The following is a 22,016-nucleotide window of genomic DNA, read 5'->3' as shown; positions in this document are numbered from 1 at the left end:
TTGGCTGCCTCTGCTGAAACTTTCTCATTCCAGGCAGTTCCTCTTCTCTAGCCTAGAGAGGGCCTGCAGAGATGCCTTTCCTTTCTCTACTCTGAACTCCTTTGTGTGAAGCGCCACATCCCTTCATAGCTAGGATTGGTAGGTAATTGAGTTGCCCTCAGATGGAACCAGGTGAGCTAAATAGCCTTTCCTGAGAGACAGCTAATGAGTCTCAGGGAACTGGTCCCATTCCCTCTTCAAGAGGCCAGGCCCCCTATGACACTTTAAAACAACTTTTCTTTCAAAATGGAAGGTAAATCTGACATGCATTGTAGTTGCCCATACATGCGGTTAACCCACTGGAAAATTGGTCAGTGTTCATATTCAGTGCCAACATTTTCAGGTGTCTAAAGTACAGATGCAGAAAGAATGCAGACGCCAATGAATGGAAGTTCACATCTTTTCCCTAAATGTTTTAATTTAGAAGGTTTTTTTAGATGTGAAAATAGAAATTGTTTAGTTGATGTACTACAAACATAAAATCTAATTGTTATGAATAACTCTGAGCTAACAAAGGAGGTACTCTGTGATATAATTTAGATTTCATTTGGGCGTATTTCTCCCTCTTTTAGATCAGAAAACTGAAAGCATCTGTTGGAAAACTACTAAGATGAAGTATATTGACCAGTAACATTTCACTAAATTCTTGACTTTATTTAGGGTTTTCCAGAAACTCTGCAGAGCAAATTTGATGAATGACTTTAAATATTCGCTAAATAAATATGTGTTATCTTGCATTCATTATTATAGAATTTCCCGATGCAGAAATAAAAAACTTAACATTTGTAAGTTTTTTGACTTCTATAATATAAGTTTGGACAGACAGTTAAATCATGCCACTCTGCATTGTTGCTGAATGTAGAGTGCAATCATCACTACTGTGAAACATAGCTAAAAATACTCACATGTAAAATTAATCAGTTATTTTTTTAAAGAGATTGTTTTTTTTGTTTTTATTTTTTTGCAGTAGAGTTTTTTGCTAAGACACCCAATTGATTCAGCTCTGCTCCCTTAGCTCCCATCACTTTTTCCAACATCTGAACTCATAACCGTTTCCCCCTGCATGCCAAAGACATGAGGGGGAGCTTGTAGCCAGCTTCTGCAGCTCATTTTCCTAGCTGCTGGAGCATCTGCTTCTGCACCGTGCCATGCTGGTGTAGTGGTCAATTGCAGAAGAACTTTGTATGTACTACACTTCTAGCAACAAGGTGGATTATAACTTGGGCTCCATGGAACAGTTCAGGCAGTGTGTATTGTAATCCAATTTACTCCCCCTTGCAGGGCAAAGTTGATAAATAAAAGGCAGCAGCAAGCAGGTTGCAATAAAGCAGAGAGATAGAAAACAAAATACCAGTGCTGGTTGCAATAAAATAGAATATTTCATCGTAGACATACTACATGTTATAGCATCTTGGGAAAAATAAAGTACATAACTTTGTGGCCATGCAATCATGGAATTCACAGGATACCAATTGTTTTTCACAATTCAAAGCCACAGTTTTCAGCAGTCTCTAGAAGATGCTGCTCCATCAGTTTACAGTCTTTCTAGAATTTTTGTTAATGATAACTGATATTCTGGAGGCAAATTCTGCTATTTGGAGTGAATTTCATAGCAAATTCAGTGAAATACATAGGCCCTGGTGTGTCACTTCTTAAAGATACATTAAATGCGAAGAGGTGGTGGGGAAAATAGTTAAGATATCTAAAAAGAATTTTAAAACTATGATATACTTATTAATGCTTCTTATTTTTTCTTTTAGTGGATATGTACAATAAACAACATCTCTAAACAGATATATCTAAGTGAAAACCCTGAGGTAACTTTGATCATTTATTTTATAATACCGAAAACTAACTCAAAGCAATACATTTAAATTTGATACATATTCATTTAAAGAGATTTCTTAGATCTGATTTTGTACTGGTTGAACCTCTTTAGTCCAGCACTCTCTGGTCCGACAACATCCATGGTCTGAAATGATTTTAGTTAGCCAGTTATCTATTTCTGATGGGTGTGACCAACTTTCCTGCAGTCCTATAAAGTCTGTTTAACAGCACAGAACACAGAGCTAGGACTGGTGGCTGTATTTAGGTCTAATTTACCTCTACATGTTTTCTAAGAGCTCAGTAAGTAGTGTAAGTATTGGTCATGCTTCTAGACAATATTGACCTCTCGTAGTTTGGCAAATTCTCTGGTTCGGCACTGGTCAGATTCCCAGGCTGTTGAACTGCAGAGGGTCAACCTGTAGTATAAAATTAAGTTGAATGCTTCTTATATCTTAGACTGCAAGCTTTTTATAGCAGGAAACATGTAATTTTGTTTTGTAAATCGGTGTGTGTATTAGCAGCATTATCAATGTTTATAAGCAAGTAATACACACTTCTTCCAGAGTAACGTAGCATAGTAACTGTATAGGAAGGAAGCCATGCATAGGGCTAATCAGATTGGTGTTGATTATTCAGTAGATGGCAAAATATAATTCTTGTTATTCAGAGGTTTTGGAGGACACCCAAAATCTTAGTAAATTAGAGTAATTGGTTGAACAAATGCTTCTTCCTTGTAGTGCCCACTGAAGTCAGGCATGACTTTAGTTCTTTGGGTTTGAGAATAAATGTGATCAGTTCATGAGTTTAAAGTACAATATTGCTTTTTTGTGTTCTTGCTATCACATAATGTCAGTACTTTAATGAAATCTGTTTGAAGGAGAAACGCTCTGGAAGTATTATTTAAATGAAAGTTTAGGGTGGGCTTTTCAAAGGTATCAAGGAAATTAGATGCCTGGTTCTCAATGACTTTCAGTGGGAGTTGCACACCTAACTTCAGTCAAATATTATTTAATCTTAAATATGTAATAATGTGTGCTTTTATCATGGAATTAACAGGATTAGTTTCTTGAAGGAGATAAACATGAAAGAAAGTATACAGATACAAACTTCTCACGAACCATCTTTACAGCATTAAGAAGGCTATGTCCAAATGTTACATAAAAAGAGCCCTGAAAATCCACAGATTATGTCCGTTGGTATCTTCATCTGCGGATGTGGATGCAGATATCCATGGCTCATTTTTACAGATACAGATGTGGATGCAGATACAAAATTTTGGTATCCACATAGGGATCTGTGTAAGCCAAGGACAAAATTCATGATGTCTTTTGTGTTGACCGATGCTAGCCAGTTTTGGGTTATAGGATGCAAACTCTAAATTTTGGACGTCAGTAGCCAGATTTTTTCAAAGAAGGCCTCTGAGGGCATATCTACACTAGGAAATTATTTTGAAATAACTTATTTTGAAAAAATAACTCTCAAAATAACTATTTTGAAAAGTATGTTCACTCTACAGGGAAGCCTTGAAATTAGTCTGAGGCAGGCTTACTTAATGTGGATGCACTACATCAGTATAGAGCCCCAGGAAGCACGGGGGAGTAATTACTTTGAATGACTCCAGGGAGTAGCTATTTCGAAATAGCAGCAGTGGAGCATCCATACCACCACTGTTTGGAATTAAGCGTTATTCCTCATGGAAAGCAGAAGTTATTATCTTGAAATAACCAGACTTTTATTATAGTAGGATTGTTTTTCAAACAGTTGGTGTTGGAGACAGCCCATTTAATATAATTGCATGCCTCATTTAAAAAATTGAATACACAAAAATTTCCTCTGTTAGCAAGATTCTGTGTATTATATAGTTAGTGTAATCATTACAATTAAACACTTTCTAGTTCATTTGAAAATTTTGCCTTGTTTTTTGTAAAAGAAATCGAGCTTTCAGAAGTGCAATAAACAAGCTCCATTACCTTCTGAAAAAAGGTGACAATGCCATAATGTGTATCTGACATGATTCATTAATCACAAATATTTACATATGCTCAAATTTCATGTACAGGTTACTGAGAAATACAAAGTTCTCTCTGCATTTTCACACATTGCTATTTTGTAAGTGAACTGATGGATCTTGTGCATCCTTTTGGATGACTTTTTGCAGCAGTTATCCCTCTGTACCTCCCACTAGGTTTGCTTAATTCGGCAATTTTATATTGTCTCTACCAAAAGTCTTTTATTGGAATTCACAGCATCCTAAAACAAATGTGTAAAATGAAAAATACCCAGCTGGAAATCTGCATGAAGAGGATAGAAAAACTAATGGAAGTGTTTTATTGTCGTGATTGATAGGTTCCATGTATAGTTTATCCTATTGCATGTGAATAAAACTTAAACTGAAAATTCTAAATTGAGTTTGGAGAAAATGTTTTCAGTTACTTTTTTTCTTTTAATTATCTAGGAAATTGCTGCACGTGTAAATCAATCCGCTCTGGAGGCTGTCACCCCATCTCCTTCCTTTCAACAGAGACATGAGAGCATGCGGCCAATAATGTACATTACAGAATAGTTGGTCACTTTAAAAGCACATTTCTAATTGGTGTCTGGTTAAGGATCCTAAATAAAATGATTTTCAGAAGAGGTTTCAGTTGTCTACAATGACTTCTAAAGTCTTTAATAGGATAAAAATAAGTTCTTTGACAATGTGGCAAATATGTTTTTGATATTTTAATGCATTATTAATAAATAAAAGATCTAGCAGCATATCTAGTTTTTCTACATTACCTTTTAAGCCATGTGGCTAGTTTTTTGGCTTTTCACCATTTTGATTCAATTTTCCCTGTTTAACAACTGATATCAGACTATACAGCCATATGATATTTCACATTCCAGTATGCTGGTGCCATATTAGTGATAAAAGAAAGTAGAATATGATTGAATTTGAACCTGGACTATATTTCTTTTTACTGTGAACTGATAGTATTGTTTGTCTTAAATTTCTTTTAATATTTGTCTTGTTTTATTTTTCCCAAGTTTCATAATATTACATATATGTCCTCAATAGAGTCATTTGTTATCTGTCAGCTTATATCTCTTTTTTGTTTTATGTTTAGACATTCTCGTCCTCTGACAGCTCGCACTAATAGCTCTGGGTCTCTGGGATCTGAATCAGCAGCTTTATCAGCACTTTCCTTGGATTCCCTTGTTGCTCCTGACACACCTATACAATTTGATATAATTTCTCCAGTTAGTGAAGATCAGCCTGGTCAGGCAAAAACTTCAGGGCAGTTGGGCAGGTAGGAGAAGCAGTGGGAGAAACATTTTGTATTTGTCTGTTTTAACTGTATCCAGCTTTTATCAGCATGTATCAGCAACTCTGTCCATGTATATTTTCTTTACATTGACTTTTTTGTCACAAGTACATCTAGAACAGTATTTTTATCACACATAATTGTGATAAAGTATTTAGTGCAGTAGATTCAAGATGTAGTTTTTTTCAGTTTTGCAGCAGCTTTTCTCACCCTGTTTTAACCGCTGATGCTTCACAATCATTTGGATTTAAAAAGTATATTTTCCTTTCCTATTGCTTGCTTGCTCGGCACCTTGGGTATTTCCTCTTGGAAACTCAAGAGAAATTTAGTAGCCCTGCCTCCAGATGATGATGGCATACTGATGACATTCTTCCTAAACTAAAAGGTGAGTGAAAATGATCTAGGCTTCTAGAGTAATCTTACAGGTTGAGAATCCTTACAGTTCTCCCAAAATATAAAACAGCTTCTTTTTCCTGCTTGTTTTTGTTCATTTTATTTTCCCACTCAAATTTAGATGCCTGATAAGATACCATACATTGCCTTTACAAAACTGTATGTACAAAATTCAGGTATTAATCTTGTTTGTTGATAGTAGATCCCATTCATCTGAGGGAAACTGAAAATATTGTGTGATTTCAGTCAGTTATGAGAGTTTTTTTACAAAAATATTTAAGTTGTGTGTTGTGTGATCCCATGTTGGAATGCCTACTATGAGACTGAAGCAACTTAGAGCTCACACAGACAAAACAGTTAAAATGATGTGATGTACAGTATTCCACTCAACTCATTTTTGACAGTTTCATTTTCCCTTTGTGATAGAAGAATAATCAGGCTTTAAAATCAGATTTTGTACAACATCTTAATTAAAATAGGTTCAAAAGACCTGAGCTTAGGCAATGAAAAGCATAATAGTGTATCTAAGACTCGTATCAAAGATAATTGTTCTGTCATATAAATTTATGATTTTTGTCCCAGGTGGGAGAGATTATCTAGAGAAGCAGACAGTAGTTCCCTAAAAAGATTTTTAAAAAAACCTACTACATTTGGTATGGGTTAGCAGTGTGCTTTATGTGTTTTAGTATCATTATCACAATACTTCTTTTAAAAAATCATCACTGAGTTTCAGGTACAAATATGATGTACATCTATTAGGTGATTTTTTTAAAAACATTGTATTAGACTACAGAAAGCTTAGAATTTACTCTCTCCATTAGGGATGTATTAGTGTAGTCAATTAACCAATAAACAGATAAGCAAAAGTTTATAGATTAATGCAATAGACTACATGCTTTGCTCTTTCACCCCCCCTCCCCCCCAACCTGCCAGTACATTTTTAGCAGGCTGACAAGCAGCCCAGCTCAGTCCTGGCTCGCACCGGGTCCAGGACCTATCCCTGCTATGGCTCTGCATTTGAAGTGTAATAGGAGCCTGGCAGGCAGGCAGCCCAGTTCAGTTCCAGTTTGTGCCGGGTCCAGGAGCTCAGCCCCTCCCTTGGACAGGTGCTGCTGCCACCCTGTGCTGCTGCCTCTGTATCAGAGGCAGCAGCATGGGGTGACAAGCAGCCGATCTGTGAGGGGAACTGGTTTTTAAACTGGCTCCCCTTGTGAACCAAATCCCACCTGGTACCCCACGTTGCTGCCGCTGATACAGAGGCAGCAGCGTGGAGTGGCAGGAGTCTCCTTGGGAGTGGAGTCGGAGCGCACTGGCTACTGGCCCTGCCTCTAGGCAACTATGGAATAGTCGAATAACCGATAAGAATTCACAGGGTTAATCGACTATTCAGTTAACCGATATTTAACATTCCTACTGTCCATACTATTCTGATTTTGAGGGACAGAAATTGAGCCCCAAGAAAGTCCGGCCATGGAAACTTTCCTTGGTATAGTTGAATAGATGAACAATCTTTTTTGGAGACTCGCTATTGTTTTATACATATTTTACCATGCAGACTTTAGTTCAGAGTTTATTTAGTTCAGCGATTATCCAAAGTTCACACAACACTTTTGATTAGTTCAAGTTAACATTTCATTATTATAAGTCACACAGATAAATAAGACAGAGTTTTAGTCTATATTAGATATCCAAGCAAATGTTAGATTTATTCTAAAAGTAAATTTTAGGACAATATCAGGCACTGGAGAAAAAGTGACAACTTCACTTGTTTCCTGGTAAAAGCTTAAATTAAATCTAACTCTTATTTTTCAGCTGTCCTCATTGAGAGTTTGCAGCTATGCCAAGAAACCAAGGAAATTCCTTTCTCCATTCTCTTTGAGAGCTTCAGCTAGTTTCCCAGCTCCAAATTTTCTTTTTACATTGCTTTCCTTCTCTTGAGAAATGTAGATTAGAAGCCTAGAGTATTTTCACTGTATTATAATTGATAGTAATTATGTTTCTGCTGAGAATCAGAAATAGCCACGTTTCTCTTGACCCTCTAGGAGTAAAACCCCAGGGATGTTTTCAGAGAGCTGCATTTGAGACAAAACCAGAGACTTCTCTGCAATGAGTAATGCAACAGCTTGAAAAAGTGAGGAAAGGTGTGCTGTTTTCAATTGATTTATTAGAGGACTAGCTTTTGGCTGTACTTCTTGAAGCTGTTCAGTGAGACTTTATCCCTTAAAACCATGTCTTCAAAAATTAACAAGACTAAGTCACTCATTGGGGTTGTATTTAATGTTGACCGCAACCTCAAATTGCATTCCTACCACAACCATGGGACAATACCACCTGAAAGTTCTTCCCTAGATCTGCACTCTCCACTCGGATGCAGAAGCTTGTGTCTTAAACCTACATCTAGTAAGTCTGTTCTTAGGACTCATAGGTGGACTACTATCAGTTTCAACCCCAATCTGTGAAATTATTCTTTGTTGATTTATTTGATGCAGAATGAGACTAGGTTATATGTCAATGGCTCTTGCAGTCTGACTTCTGGTTTAATGTTTTAATTTTTTTAATAGACGTACAAACCCATTTGGTGAATCTGGAGGCAAAAAATCTGAAACAGAAGGTAAAACAGGATTTCACTTAAGTACAAAATATTCTTGATAGAGATACTCTTTAAAATTAAATTTATTTTTATAGAAGCTATAACATTGACTTTTATATCAGCAGATGTCTATAAGATAATTAGCTCAGCACCCATTTCTGGATAACTGTATTGCAATGGTATATGTTGCATCAGATCAGACTATATATAGTCTGAAAGTCTAATTGTTTGAGTCTTTCATGTTCGCTAAGCCTAACTGAAAAACTTGGTAGAAATATATGTATCTTGCTGTTTGAAAATCTGCTTCTGTCATTTATACATTCTGGAAGCATGATTTTTAATTAGTGTGATTAGTTGAGGTTTTGTTTATAAAATTTTACTAACATAGAAATCCTTCTTCTGTGATTACACATGGAAATAGTAATGTTTAAATAGGAAAACCCAGAAATGGGTTGGTACTGCTTATTAAATACTCTTATCTGTCTTAGATTCCATTCTTCACCAGTTATTTATTGTAAGATTCCTTGGCTCCATGGAAGTTAAATCTGATGAAAGTCCAGATGTTGTTTATGAAACAATGCGCCAAATACTAGCAGCCAGAGCTATCCATAACATTTTCAGGATGACTGAATCACATTTATTAGTCAGTTGTGACTGTTTAAAGTAAGTATTCCTCCTAAATTCTACGGAAGTTGACTTCCATAAGTGTTTTGAAATGCCCCCTTCAATTTAGTAAAATTTACTTTGTGATTTGTTTAATTAACATTTTTAGGTTAATTGATCCACAGACACAAGTTACAAGGCTTAGGGTAAGTCATTTTAAGTGCTTTTTTTCAGATTTTGTGTAATTTTATTTTACTATAATTTTCCTTCTATTAAATATCAGTGATTCTGTGTAATAAGGTTTCTAAATAATTTCCTACAAAAACTAGGTTATTTTCTCAATTATGTCTAAGTGACACTGTTTTGGGTGATGAATTAGTTTAAATAAACATTTCAAAAAGTACCTTTTTCATTATTTGAAATAGCAAGAGTATAATCAAATTAGGAAGATAGGTTTGTGTAAAGAGTAGTACTAAGTCAGACATTAACATTAAAGTTTGAAAGGTCAATTACATGACTGAGGAAATTCAAATGTGACAGTTCTAACATATTAAATAAGCCATGTTGTATGCCTTATGGTCAACTTATTTTTATCCACATAAATTAATAATACAAAGCATTGTTTTACTTTCTGAAAGAAATTAGTGGAATACTTCACATAAAATATATTCAGTATGTCCAAGTTAAAATTCCAGCAACAGCCTTAACTTTTATTATTGATTTGTTTGCTTATTTTTTTAGTTTTTATTATATAAACAGTAATGCTTCACATTTGATTTTTTAGAGTCTTTTTTAAAGAGCTGAAAAGAATTAAAAGTTATACATAAGTACTTTCAGGACTCCTTTATCAATGAAGTATGTAAAACTCAATTCTAAAAGCACCTGTGCATTCATTAGCTCTAAAGTCTTAAGTGCAGAGCTGTATTAGGGCTGTAAGCTGTTAAAGGTGACACAGACAATTCATCATGTGCTCAGTGGTCTAAACTGTTTTAGTATTAGGGCCCCCAAAAAAGGTACTTAAAAAAATTGCAGTGTGACTGTTTTAACTTTGAATAGTGATAATTTAAAAATTAATTTAAAACTATTTTCTTCAAACTTGGATTGTTTTCCGTCTTTTATAAAGTCTTGACAGCAACCCAAATTTGAAATTTCTCACTTCAGCCTTTTTAAATTATGGAAGTACTAAAAATGTCAACTGAACGTAATACAAAAATTGTGTGTGGGTTTCCCAGCTCCTTCCTCTTGTATAACTCAAAATTGCTAATTTTATTCTGGTCATGGTTTTCAAAAAACAATCCATTCTTGATCTGAGACCACATATTGAAAATGTAAACCCAGAAGGAATTTGTATAAAAGAGTGGAGTATCAGAAAATGTATGCATGCATATGCTCACACAGAACTCAAAGCTCACTAACATTTTGCTGTATGCAAATTCCATACTACTCTTTACATAATGTATGTTTTTGAAAGATCTGCATGTGTTTGTTTATTGAATGTTTTTGATAACCTCTGTTTCAGTTTGCTTCAATGTCAAAAGCATTATCAAGCAATTTGATCTAGATCAGTGTTTCTCAAAATGGTCTGCGGATCCACTCTGAGAAGCCTGCTAACTGGCCACTACGGTTTGTTTATTTACTGGCTCCGCAGCCACGGAACCTCACAGCTCCCTTTGGCCCCGGTTCACTGTTTGCAGCAAAAAGGAGCCGTAGGAAGTGGTGGCCCAGCCCATGTCACTTCCTGCGACTCCCTTTGGCTGCAAAAGGCGAACTGGAGGCAGTGGGAGCCCCCAGGCTCTGTGGCTGTGGAGCTGGAAAATAAACAGACCCCAGCAGCCAGTGAACAGGTTTCTCAGAGTTGATCTGCAGACTACTTTGAGAAACACTGATCTAGATATAAAAATACTTTCCACCGAGCATGTCCATTTATTTTGTTATCTTAATAAGCTACAGTATGTAGGTATCTGGTATTTAAAGATGTATAAACCAAACTTTACATTCCTATTATTTTCTTGTTTTTTGACAGTTTCCTTTGCCAAATGTAGTCCTGTACACTACACACCAGGAAAATAAACGCCTTTTTGGATTTGTACTTCGGTCCTCTGGAGGGAGAGTTGAGAGTCATACAACATCTGTTTGTTATATATTTGAATCAAACAATGAAGGGGAAAAGGTATTCCCCATGTTACTTACACTTTTATCTTGTTTCAAATCTGATGTGGATTTCAAGATCTTAGCTCTTTCAAACTGTATGAAGAAATTGTGTGTGTGTGTGTGTGTGTTTGTTTTAATTGGCTGTCAGTCCAAGAATCTAAAAGTTCTTTAATACACACAGTCTTTCTGAACTTGTGGAAGTTTGTCTTAATTTTAAAGGAATATTAATTTTTCATAATTTCTGAGTATTCAATTTGTTTATATTTAGATTTGTGACTCTGTTGGACTGGCAAAACAGATTGCTTTTCATGCAGAATTGGTAAGATTCTTAAGTAGGAGAAAAGGGGGAGGGTTGCACTCACACGAGTGTATACATATAGTTCATTATGCTAAGTAAATAGCTAATAGTACTGCATGCCTAGCAGCAATCTACAGATTAAGAATTTCTAAAGAGCCCACTGCATAGTATTTAGGTGTCATTTAAACTCGCCAAGAAGTGATAAATAAAGATTTAATACCTTTTCTACTAAGACTGATTGGTAAAACAAAATACAGGACTATGTAGCACTTTAAAGACTAACAAGATGGTTTATTAGATGATGAGTTTTCGTGGGCCAGACCCACTTCCTCAGATCAAATAGTGGAAGAAAATAGTCACAACCATATATACCAAAGGATACAATTTAAAAAATGAACACATATGAAAAGGACAAATCACATTTCAGAACAGAAGGGGTATGCGGGGGGAGGGGGAGAGGAAGGTGAATGCCTGTGAGTTAATGATATTAGAGGGGGGGAAGGGTAGCTGTCTGTGAGTTAATGGTATTAGAGGTGATAATTGGGGAAGCTATCTTTCTAATGGGTAAGGTAGTTGGGGTCTTTGTTCAGCCCCCTGCGGAGAGTGTCGAATTTTAGCATGAATGCCAGATCAGAGGATTCCCTTTCAAGTGCAGATTTGAAAGTCTTCTGAAGTAGGATGCATGTGATTAGGTCATTAAGACAGTGTCCTTTCTGGTTGAAATGGCAAGAAACTGTTTTTCTTTGTGATCCTGTCTAATGTCTTTTTTGTGGGTATTGATTCTTTGGTGAAGTGTCTGAGACGTTTGTCCAAGATACGTAGCAGACAGACACTTTCGGCACATGATAGCATAGATTATATTTCTGGATGCGCAGGAATATGTATTCTTGATCTTATAACTCACTTGGTTAGGCCCAATAATGGTGTCAGCAGAGTGAATATGTGGACAAAGCTGGCAACCGGGTTTGTTGCAAGGGAAAGTACCAGGGTTGGTATTAGTGTGGTATGTCCTGTGGTTGTTGGTAAGAATCATCTTGGGGTTAGGTGGTTGTCTATAGGAGACTATGGGTCTGTCTCCCAGAGCTTCTTGGAGTTTAGTGTCCTGTTCCAGTATAGGCTGTAATTTATTGATAATGTGTTGGAGAGGTTTAAGTTGGGAGCTGTAGGTGATAAGTGGTGTTCTATTGTTAGTTTTCTTGGGTCTGTCTTGTAGTAGATGGTTTCTAGGTATTCGTTTGGCTCTTTCAATTTGCTTTTTTATTTCTCCGGGTGGGTAGTTGAGGTTTATAAATGCTTGGTAGAGATCCTGAAGTTTCTGGTCTCTGTCAGTGGGATTAGAGCAGATGCGGTTGTATCGAGGGGCTTGGCTATAGATGATGGATCGTATGGTGTGTGCTGGATGGGAGCTGGAAGCATGTAGGTAACTGTATGAGTCAGTGGGTTTTCTGTAGAGGGTGGTGTCTAATTTTCCATTGTTGATTTGTACTGTGGTGTCCAGGAAATGGATCTCTCGTGTGGAATGGTCCAGGGTGAGGTTAATGGTGGGGTGTAGGTTGTTGAAATCTCTGTGGAATTGTCTCTAGTGTTTCTTGGCCATGCGTCCAGATCATAAAGATGGCATCGATGTAGCATAAGCAGAGAAGGGGTAAAAGGGGACGGGAGTTGAGAAAACGTTGTTCTAGGTCAGCCATAAAGATATTAGCATACTGTGGGGCCATGCGTGTACCCATGGCTGTGCCGCTGATCTGGAGGTATAAGTTGTTCTCAAACTGGAAATAATTGTGGGTGAGAACAAAGTTACATAGGTCTGTTATCAGGTTGGCAGTGGTGTCCTCTGGGATAGTGTTTCTAATAGCTTGTAATCCGTCTTCATGTGGGATGTTGGTGTATAGTGCTTCTACATCCATGGTGGCAAGGATGGTGTTATTGGGGAGGTAAACGATGTTTTGTAGTTTCTTTAGGAAGTCAGTAGTGTCTCGGAGATAGCTGGGGGTGTTGGTTGCATAGGGTTTGAGAAGAGAGTCTACATAGCTGGATAGACCAGTAGTGAGTGTGCCAATACCAGAGATGATGGGGCGTCCGGGGTGTCCAGGCTTATGGATCTTGGGAAGCAGATAGAAAAATCCTGGTCGGGGGTCAGAAGGTGTTTGTGTGGATTTGTTCCCGAGTAGCTGTAGGGGAGGCTTTTAAGGAGACAGAATAATTTCTTTTGGTATTCCAAGGTGGGATCAGAGAAGAGAGGTTTGTAAAATGTGGTGTTGGAGAGTTGTCTGGTTGATTTCAACAACCTACACTCCCCCATTAACCTCAGCCTGGACCATTCCACACGAGAGATCCATTTCCTGGACACCACAGTACAAATCAACAATGGAAAATTAGACACCACCCTCTATAAACAGAGATTATTGTGCCCTATGTTGAGTGTCACCCTTGTATACTTTTACTTGTAACAGGTGCACCCAAACTGGAATCCCTTGCAACAAACCCCGTTGCCAGTGTTGGGATTTTGTGGTTCCCAGAGGGTCAGGTGCTGGGCAGAATCAAGGGTCTTCAATTCAATTCAATTCAACATTATTCAATGTGCACAAAGGGAGAGCCCCTGGTACTAAAATCAGCCAGAGCCCCTCGAGCAAGGAGCCCCTCCCCTTGCTGTTTTATAGCACATGGTTACAGGTTACATAACACAAACTTCTAAACCAATCAGATTCAACCTCTCCATATATGGCTTTGTTTGTCACATGCTTGTACTTCTCCACTCCACATGTTGAGTTCACCCCCCTCCCCTTGGCCTTTTCTAGGCTGTTGCTAGGGTGGTGAGCCACAGCATGCTTCTTTATGCATACCCACTTTCCAAATCACATTTTGTTTAAAATGAACACATGCATACCCTTCACCAGCTTTGTCCACATATTCACTCTTCTGACACCATTATTGGGCCTAACCAAGTGAGTTATAAGATCAAGAATACATATTCCTGCGCATCCAGAAATCTAATCTATGCTATCATGTGCTGAAAGTGTCTGTCTGCTATGTACCTTGGACAAACGTCTCAGACACTTCGCCAAAGAATCAATGCCCACAAAACACAGACATTAGACAGGATCACAAAGAAAAAACAGTTTCTTGCCATTTCAACCAGAAAGGACACTGTCTTAATAACCTAATCACATGCATCCTACTTCAGAAGACTTTCAAATCTGCACTTGAAAGGGAATCCTCTGAACTGGCATTCATGCTAAAATTCGACACTCTCCGCAGGGGGCTGAACAAAGACCCCAACTACCTTACCCATTAGAAAGATAGCTTCCCCAATTATCACCTCTAATACCATTAACTCACAGACATCTACCTTTCCCCACCTCTAATATCATTAACTCACAGGCATTCACCTTCCTTCCTCCCCCCTCCCCCCCGCATTCCCCTTCTGTTCTGAAATGTGATTTGTCCTTTTCATATGTGTTCATTTTTTAAATTGTATCCTTTGGTATATATGGTTGTGACTATTTTCTTCCACTATTTGATCTGAGGAAGTGGGTCTGGCCCACGAAAGCTCATCATCTAATAAACCATCTTGTTAGTCTTTAAAGTGCTACATAGTCCTGTATTTTGTTTCAGCTACACCAGACTAACACGGCTACATTTCTATCACTATTCTTGATTGGTAAAAGATATTGTAGATCCATTATTTGTTGTTCATTTAATTAGAGATCAGTCTTTTGGTGACAGATGGCAGAACAAGGAGCAATCCTCTCAAGTTGCGGTGGGAGAGGTCCAGGTTGGATATTAGGAAAAACTATTTCACTAGGAGAGTGGTGAAGCATTGGAATGGTTACCTAGGGACGTAGTGGAGTCTCCATCCCTAGAGGTGTTTAAGTCTCGGCTTGACAAAGTCCTGGCCGGGTTGATTTAGTTGGGATTGGTCCTGCCTAGAGCAGGGGGCTGGACTTGATGACGACCTGAGGTCTTTTCCAGCTCTATGATTCTATGATTTTAAGTAAGAATATTGATATAAATATTTTTAAAATCAAACACTGATATAACTATTTCAAGGAAACTCCTACAAAGTGGCAGTGTTTTACATATCCCAATTTACAAAGATTATTCTTATTCATATGTTTACCTTTCTAGGATCGTAGAGCATCAGAAAAACAAAAAGAGATGGACAGAGTAAAAGAGAAACAACAGAAAGAACTCAGTAAACAAAAGCAAATTGAAAAGGTATGTCTCATGATTGCTTATATTACTAATATTGTTTTCATTAACCTTCATGGTACTTTTTATGGCTTTGTACCCCATACAGCTTCACATTCATTAGTAGAAGAAACACTGTGGGCTTGATTTTACTTGGAAACTGTCAATTTGACATTTTAAATTGCTAAATTTTAGGTTTTGACATTTTTGTATTTCTTAGACTATGGAAATATTTTATAGTTAAATCCGAGCAATTTTATTTCTGCTTCACTTCCTGAATCTAAACTTTAGTAAAAGCTAAGCTTTTTAAAAAAAATCTCTGCATGGTTGGCTTTGTCCTTATAGCCAAGCTCTTTGTGGACAAGGATGGTTTGTCAGTCTATAGGCTAGCCGCTTCATATTTTCAGTGGTGATATTCAGCTTTGCAAATTTGTGCCTGTTCCTGGGCATTAAGCATTCTCTGCTACCCCAATAATGGATCTGTTGATCTGATGCTGTAAGCAAGCTTTAATATTTTAATTTTAGCGTACATTCTGACTGAAATAACCATAGAAAGCATGAATGTAAGATGTAATAAATGATGCATTTGAAATCATCTTAGATAGAAATCGCATTAAAAGTTTAATCTTTTTGAAAAATGATCACCTTTTACTTACAATTGGGGGCAGACTCAAACTGCAACTCTAAAAATATTGTTAACCAAATCCCAACATTTTCCCCTCCCCCCCCAAGTTACTGTTGCATTATTTTACCTGACTTCAGATAAGTTAAAAAGTAATAAAACTCCAAAATTAAATGGTCTATAACAGTAAATAGTAATTCAGAGATAATAAATGTCACTGTATTAAGTGTGAGGTCTGCTGCTGCAGTAATGCTCATCAATTTAAATTAGTGTTTGTTGGGAATAGGAATACATTAGTAGAATAACATGCTTTCTTGTTAGCTGTTCTTCACATTGTTAGCTACTGCCAAGATGGATAAAATTGATTATTAAAATTATTTTTATTTAAATTAAATATAGATTCATTAAAAAACCTATTAACATATTTGAAATCATGATTGCCTATGTTAAAGCCTATTAAAATTTAAATTTTAAAGAAAATTAATGCTGCAAGTTTTAGTGATGGAAGTCAAGCACAACCAGATGGTTTGATGAAGTGTAAAACCAGCTTTTGACAGCAGTAGCCTTTTCTACAGATGCACAGTGAAAACAAATTCCAGTTCCCCCTCTGTGTAAATGGAAACTGTATTATTTAGAGCCATAGAGTGGCAATTTGATTAGTACTTTCTGCATTTCAGTTTAGTCAACCAGTTCAGTTCAATCACTAGCTCATACAAAGTGCAGAAACCACTGGGATTTGAAAAAGCAAGGAAACCTGTTTTCCTCTTTCAGTCTATGAATAAAAACTAGATGTGAGAGAATGAATTCTACTACAGTAAAACCTGGTTATTTGGCACGCTCAGGGATTAGGGTGTTCCGGTTATCTAAAAATTCCAGTTACCTGACGTTCCCATCAACCTAAGAAAAACCAATGGACAATAATAGTAAAACTCAAGTTTTTAATATTAGTGGTTTTGTAGTGTGAGGCAGTTGGTCTCACATTTCTATTTTGAGTTAAAGATGATTAGTACTTCTTAAATAAAAAATTGTTAAGACAATCATGGGTAAACCAAGCCAGGCCTGTGCGCCTGAAGATGTGACAGTATTGTGGCCGGGGGCAATGCTGGTTAACAAAGTTTTCTGGTTAACAGAGTGCCGGATAACAAAGGTTTCACTGTAGTTCTAAAATATTGAAGAACATTTTGGTCAAAGTCCATTCAATTCACTCACTAAAGATAAAGTAGTAAAATCTATGTTATCCGGCTCTATGCTAATCAAGAAGCTCTATAAACCAGCTTTTCTAAATTTTCATCGAAAGTCTGGGTGGTGAAAGGTCGGCAGGCTCTGGGTGGTGCATGGTCGCCACATGGATCCCCAGAAGTAGCCACATGTCCCTGCTGCTTCTAGGCAGAGGAACAGTCATGAAGGATTTATAGTGTGGGACAGGGTGTGGGGCTTACGTACTGGGGTAGGGACGAGGTAGTGGGAAGTGACCTTGGGAAGGGAGTTTGAATGCAGAAAAAGTTTTGGGGGAGGGGTTTTGGGCATGGGAGGCCTTTCAGGTTGCTAGATCTGGGGGTGGGGAGCGCACATTTTGGGTGGCTCCCCATAACCGGCAACCTGTCCCCAGGGCCGGCTTTAAGAAGCGCAGGGCCCGATTCCGGGGGCAGGGCCCTGCGCATGTGCCGTGCGCCCGGGGCCTGGCGCATGCATCGCTTGCCTGGGGAGTGAGTACTGTGCATGCGTCACGCGCCTGGTGTGGCACTGCACATGTGTCGCGCACCTGGGAGCAGGGCCCTCTTAGGCGTGGGGCCCCATTCTGGGGAATCGGCCGAATGAGCCTAAAGCCAGCTCTGCCTGACCCTGCTGGAGGCATGGCTAGGCAGCTGTATGTATTGCCTCTGCCCCAAGCGCTAGCTCCACAGCTGTCAGTGGCCAGGAATCACAGGTAGTGGGAGCTGCGGTGGTGGCACCTACAAGCAGAGCAGCGCATAGAGCCACATAGGCACACCTCCACCAGGAGCAACAGGGACAGGTTGCCATTTGTTGGGAGCTGCCTGAGGTAAGCACTCCTTGCCCCCTCCTGTACCTAAAGTCCCTCCTTCTGTGCCACAACCCTAGCCCTGCCCACCACCCTCTTACTTAACCAGAATTTTTCACTTACCAGCATCCACCCCATTCCTCCAACACACTGGATAAAAAAGCTTTCACTGTACTTCAATAAATCAAATTGCTTTGATAAACTTTTTTTATTACTCCAGTGCATTTAAAGTAGCTGTAGTTAATTTAAAAAATTTAAACATTGTTTCTGTGTATTTAATTGAATTTGAATTTCCATCCATATAGAATGTGATACATTGCAAGTAAAAAATTAATATTCATCTAGTAAATAAGAAATGCATCATTCACTATTTTCGAAAATAATAAATGTACATATTAAGAATCTGAATTAAGGTAAATCTAACCTAATTGCTTAAGTAAAGCGTATAGATTACTATACCTTCTTGATTAGCAAAAAGAAGCACCAAATTTTGCATGAAAACTTAATTTAGCTGTAAAGTAACACTTTTTTATTGGTTACCACCACCAAATGAAAAATCAGTTTCTTTTAGGAAATACCAGAAAAGTACAAATGCAAAAGAAGATTAAATTTGATTTATATCAAGATTTTCTTTCTGCTTTAAATCATGATTTAAATCGCTTTGATTTAAATCAATCTATACTAGTCTCTGAAGTAGTTTTTGGTTTCCTGTAGAATCTTTTAAACTGCTATCTATGAAGCATTTACTAATCAAATTGCCACTCTATAGCTCTAAATAATATAATTTCCACTTACACAGAGGGGCACTGGAATTTGATTTCACTATGAAGTGAATGTTTTTTCCTCTTCTCTTCCTTTCTCTCTATCTCCCAAATTAGGACTTGGAGGAGCAGAGCCGATTGATAGCTGCTTCCAGTAGACCCTGTCAGAGCAGCGGAGAGGGACAATTTGTAGTCCTTAGCAGTAGCCAGTCAGAGGACAGTGATTTGGGAGAAGATGGGAAGAAGAAAAGAGAGTCTGAAGCATGATCTTGTTAAAACTGGAGCCTTTGGACATATTTGTGGTAAAATGGCACAAATTACACAAGAAGAAAAAATAGAGGTGGAGGGTCTGTTTACTATATAGAAGATTTAACAATATGCTAATAAGATTGTTTTTTTCTTTTAAACATACATTAACTAATTTTGCCTGTTAATGTAAATAAGTACTTTCTTCCTTATGTTAGAAAGACGCATGATGTCATTGCTATGTTTGCTACAGAATTACATCTTCAAGACTTTTTAAATATAGACAACTTTTTTCACTTACCTGATTGTGCAGCTGACTGTTTTGAAGCAAAAATTCATCTTCTGATGGAGCTTCAACAGTACACTGAAATAGTGTTCTTTAAATTGCAGTACACAGAATATTTTGTGGGGAACAAAAGTGGGCTTTGAACTGAAACAGTGCTAAGCTGCATCTAAATACTGTTGCAGAGAACTGTTTCTAGGTTTATAAAAATTAATCCTCCGTATCGCCAGATAAATGTGCAATAGTTTTAGGGTACGTCTAGACTACATGCCTCTGTTGCCAGAGGCATGTAGATTAGGCTACCAGACATAGGAAAATGAAGCGGCGATTTAAATAATCGCTGCTTCATTTAAATTTACATGGCTGCCACGCTGAGCCGACAAACAGCTGGTCAGCTGTTTGTCGGCTCAGCGCCATAGTCTGGACGCGTGGGTGTCGACATCAAAGGTATTTGTCGACCACCCAGGTATGCCTCCTGGGATGAGGTTTACCTGGGTGGTCGACAAATACCTTTGATGTCGACACCCGCGTGTCCAGACTATCTCGCTGAGCCGACAAACAGTTGATCAGCTGTTTGTTGGCTCAGCGCGGCAGCCATGTAAATTTAAATGAAGCGGCGATTATTTAAATCACCGCTTCATTTTCCTATGTCTGGTAGCCTAATCTACATGCCTCTGGTGACAGAGGCATGTAGTCTAGACGTACCCTTAGATTGAGAGAGAGAGTTTAATTTTTGATTTATTTCAAATTGGATTGTACTGTCTCTGTTTTCTCTTTAAGATAACTTAGGACACTTTCTTGGATGGTAAATACAATTTTACTACATTTAAACTAGACAAGACTTAGAAGTTTGTGTTTGCATCTTGATATATGGGGAATTGTGTTGTAAACCCTTTCATATCAAGATGAGAATACTATGTGTATACCCATGAAACTAAAAGTACCACAATCTCAGTTCTCTGTCATAGGACTATAATAACTGTCCAGAACTTGGAGTTTACTTTATAATACAAGGTATGTTAGTATTGTGAAAATGTTGGATTGAACCAGCTGTTTGAAGATCTTCTAAAAACCCACATACCAGTTAACTACATTTACTAAAAAGGGCTTGTAGAGTTTTGGATCATTGCATGTAAATATATTTTGCAAAAAATATTTAATAGCAATAGCATGCAAGCATACTGATCCTAGTTTCTACCTAAATTGCTTGAAGCATTCTTCACAGGTGTCTTGCTTACAGCTCTTAAGCCTGATCTCCATGCTACATCAGAACTGCATGATGTACATAATATATTTTATACAATAGCAGATGTGCTTTGATCTTTTCACCCCAAATAGGAAATCAGTTAATGTAAGAGAATTTATTTATTTTTGCAGATTACTGTATATAGTGAAGTCCATAAACAGAGGATACATTTATGTATCCGAGTCAGGGAAAATCTAGTGTAATACAGTAATGAAAGGAAATGTACATGTACTACTTGTTCAGTTTCAACTTACAAATATTTTCCAGTTTATATAAGGCTTGTTACATGTTCTAAATGTCATTTCTAATTCATTGTACACTTTACTGTATATAGCCATTCCCATGAATAGCTATCTTCTAATCTAGAAGACTTCCATTTATCCCTGCCAACTTGAAGATCAAAAGGCGGCATATGTAGACTTTCTCCCATGTGGTCAATCCCAGGTTTATGAAAGGCTGGATGGCTGTAGGATTTTTGGACTATCTACATAATTTGCACTGGCTGCTTACATTTCTGGCTAACCTGACTCATTTCTTTCACTAACATTCCCTTTTTTGCAGACCAGGTGATAGCCTACTTCACACTTCTGCCTCCTCTACTTGCTTAACATCTGAGTAAAATTTCCAAAAAACTATAGGAAGAATATGAAATAATGTCTTTTCAGTTTACCATGTGATCTAGTTATCACCCAGTACAGATTACTTAGCTGGTTGGCCAATTTAAGTGTAACAGCCACCATTTCATGTGGGAGGCACTGTCAACTTGAAGATTTTCTTGGTATTCAATTAATTTTTTAGTTTTTATTCCATTATTTTTATTGAAGAGATATTTCAGTAAATTGGGATTGTTTATTCCCATTGTGGTTGGAACATTCATATTAATTAAAGGGCTTATCTGAATACCAACACTGAATTAGTAGTATAGATGGTAGAGGGCAATTCTGACAATTTTCTTTTTCTGAGGTAGTTAATTTCAACCCCCTCAGCTGTTTTCTGACATTTTATTGTAGGGGAGATACACAAATTGTGTTTAGACGGCAGTGTTCTAGCCTAGATAATATCTTTTAATTACAGAATGACTTTTTTTTAGCTTAGATGTTAACTAAAGCTAGATACAACTTATTTGAGCAGGAACTGTTGCTGGACTCTATCTATTTGAAGATTTTATAATACGGGATTCCCATTATCTGTCTGCACTAATCCTTAAACTTGGCTGCAGTCTAGCCAATGACCATAGTTAACCAGTTTAGCTAGGGTAGGGTTCCTGTCAGCCTTTAGAAAGCCAACTAGATAAAATGTACGTTCATTCTGTTTAGGAAAAACAAATAGCATTGAATTGGCACCTCACTTCTCAAAATTGTAGTGAGAACATCAGGTCACAGCTGGAAACAGAACAAACAATACAATCAGAAAATACTAATGAAAACTATGCCTCTCAAAT

General features: G+C 37.5%; 1 protein-coding gene across 1 annotated transcript in view; it reads left to right on the top strand.

Annotated features, from left to right (window-relative positions):
* Window positions 1-19,638, top strand: part of APPL1 (adaptor protein, phosphotyrosine interacting with PH domain and leucine zipper 1) — a 56,095-nt gene extending 36,457 nt beyond the window's left edge. The window contains exons 13-22 of the mRNA XM_006130905.4: window positions 1,800-1,856; window positions 4,322-4,413; window positions 4,974-5,156; window positions 8,126-8,175; window positions 8,643-8,817; window positions 8,927-8,963; window positions 10,781-10,927; window positions 11,177-11,227; window positions 15,335-15,424; window positions 18,918-19,638. Coding sequence (XP_006130967.1) covers window positions 1,800-1,856; window positions 4,322-4,413; window positions 4,974-5,156; window positions 8,126-8,175; window positions 8,643-8,817; window positions 8,927-8,963; window positions 10,781-10,927; window positions 11,177-11,227; window positions 15,335-15,424; window positions 18,918-19,067 — 1,032 coding nt within the window. The 3' untranslated portion in view covers window positions 19,068-19,638. The remainder of the gene's footprint in view (window positions 1-1,799; window positions 1,857-4,321; window positions 4,414-4,973; window positions 5,157-8,125; window positions 8,176-8,642; window positions 8,818-8,926; window positions 8,964-10,780; window positions 10,928-11,176; window positions 11,228-15,334; window positions 15,425-18,917) is intronic.
* Window positions 19,639-22,016: the final 2,378 nt, after the last annotated feature.

This window comes from Pelodiscus sinensis, chromosome 11 (genome assembly GCF_049634645.1).
Source record: "Pelodiscus sinensis isolate JC-2024 chromosome 11, ASM4963464v1, whole genome shotgun sequence".
NCBI classification, from domain to species: domain Eukaryota; kingdom Metazoa; phylum Chordata; order Testudines; family Trionychidae; genus Pelodiscus; species Pelodiscus sinensis.
The sequence above is the reverse complement of the archived record's forward strand: the minus strand, read 5'-3'. Positions and strand labels throughout refer to the sequence as shown.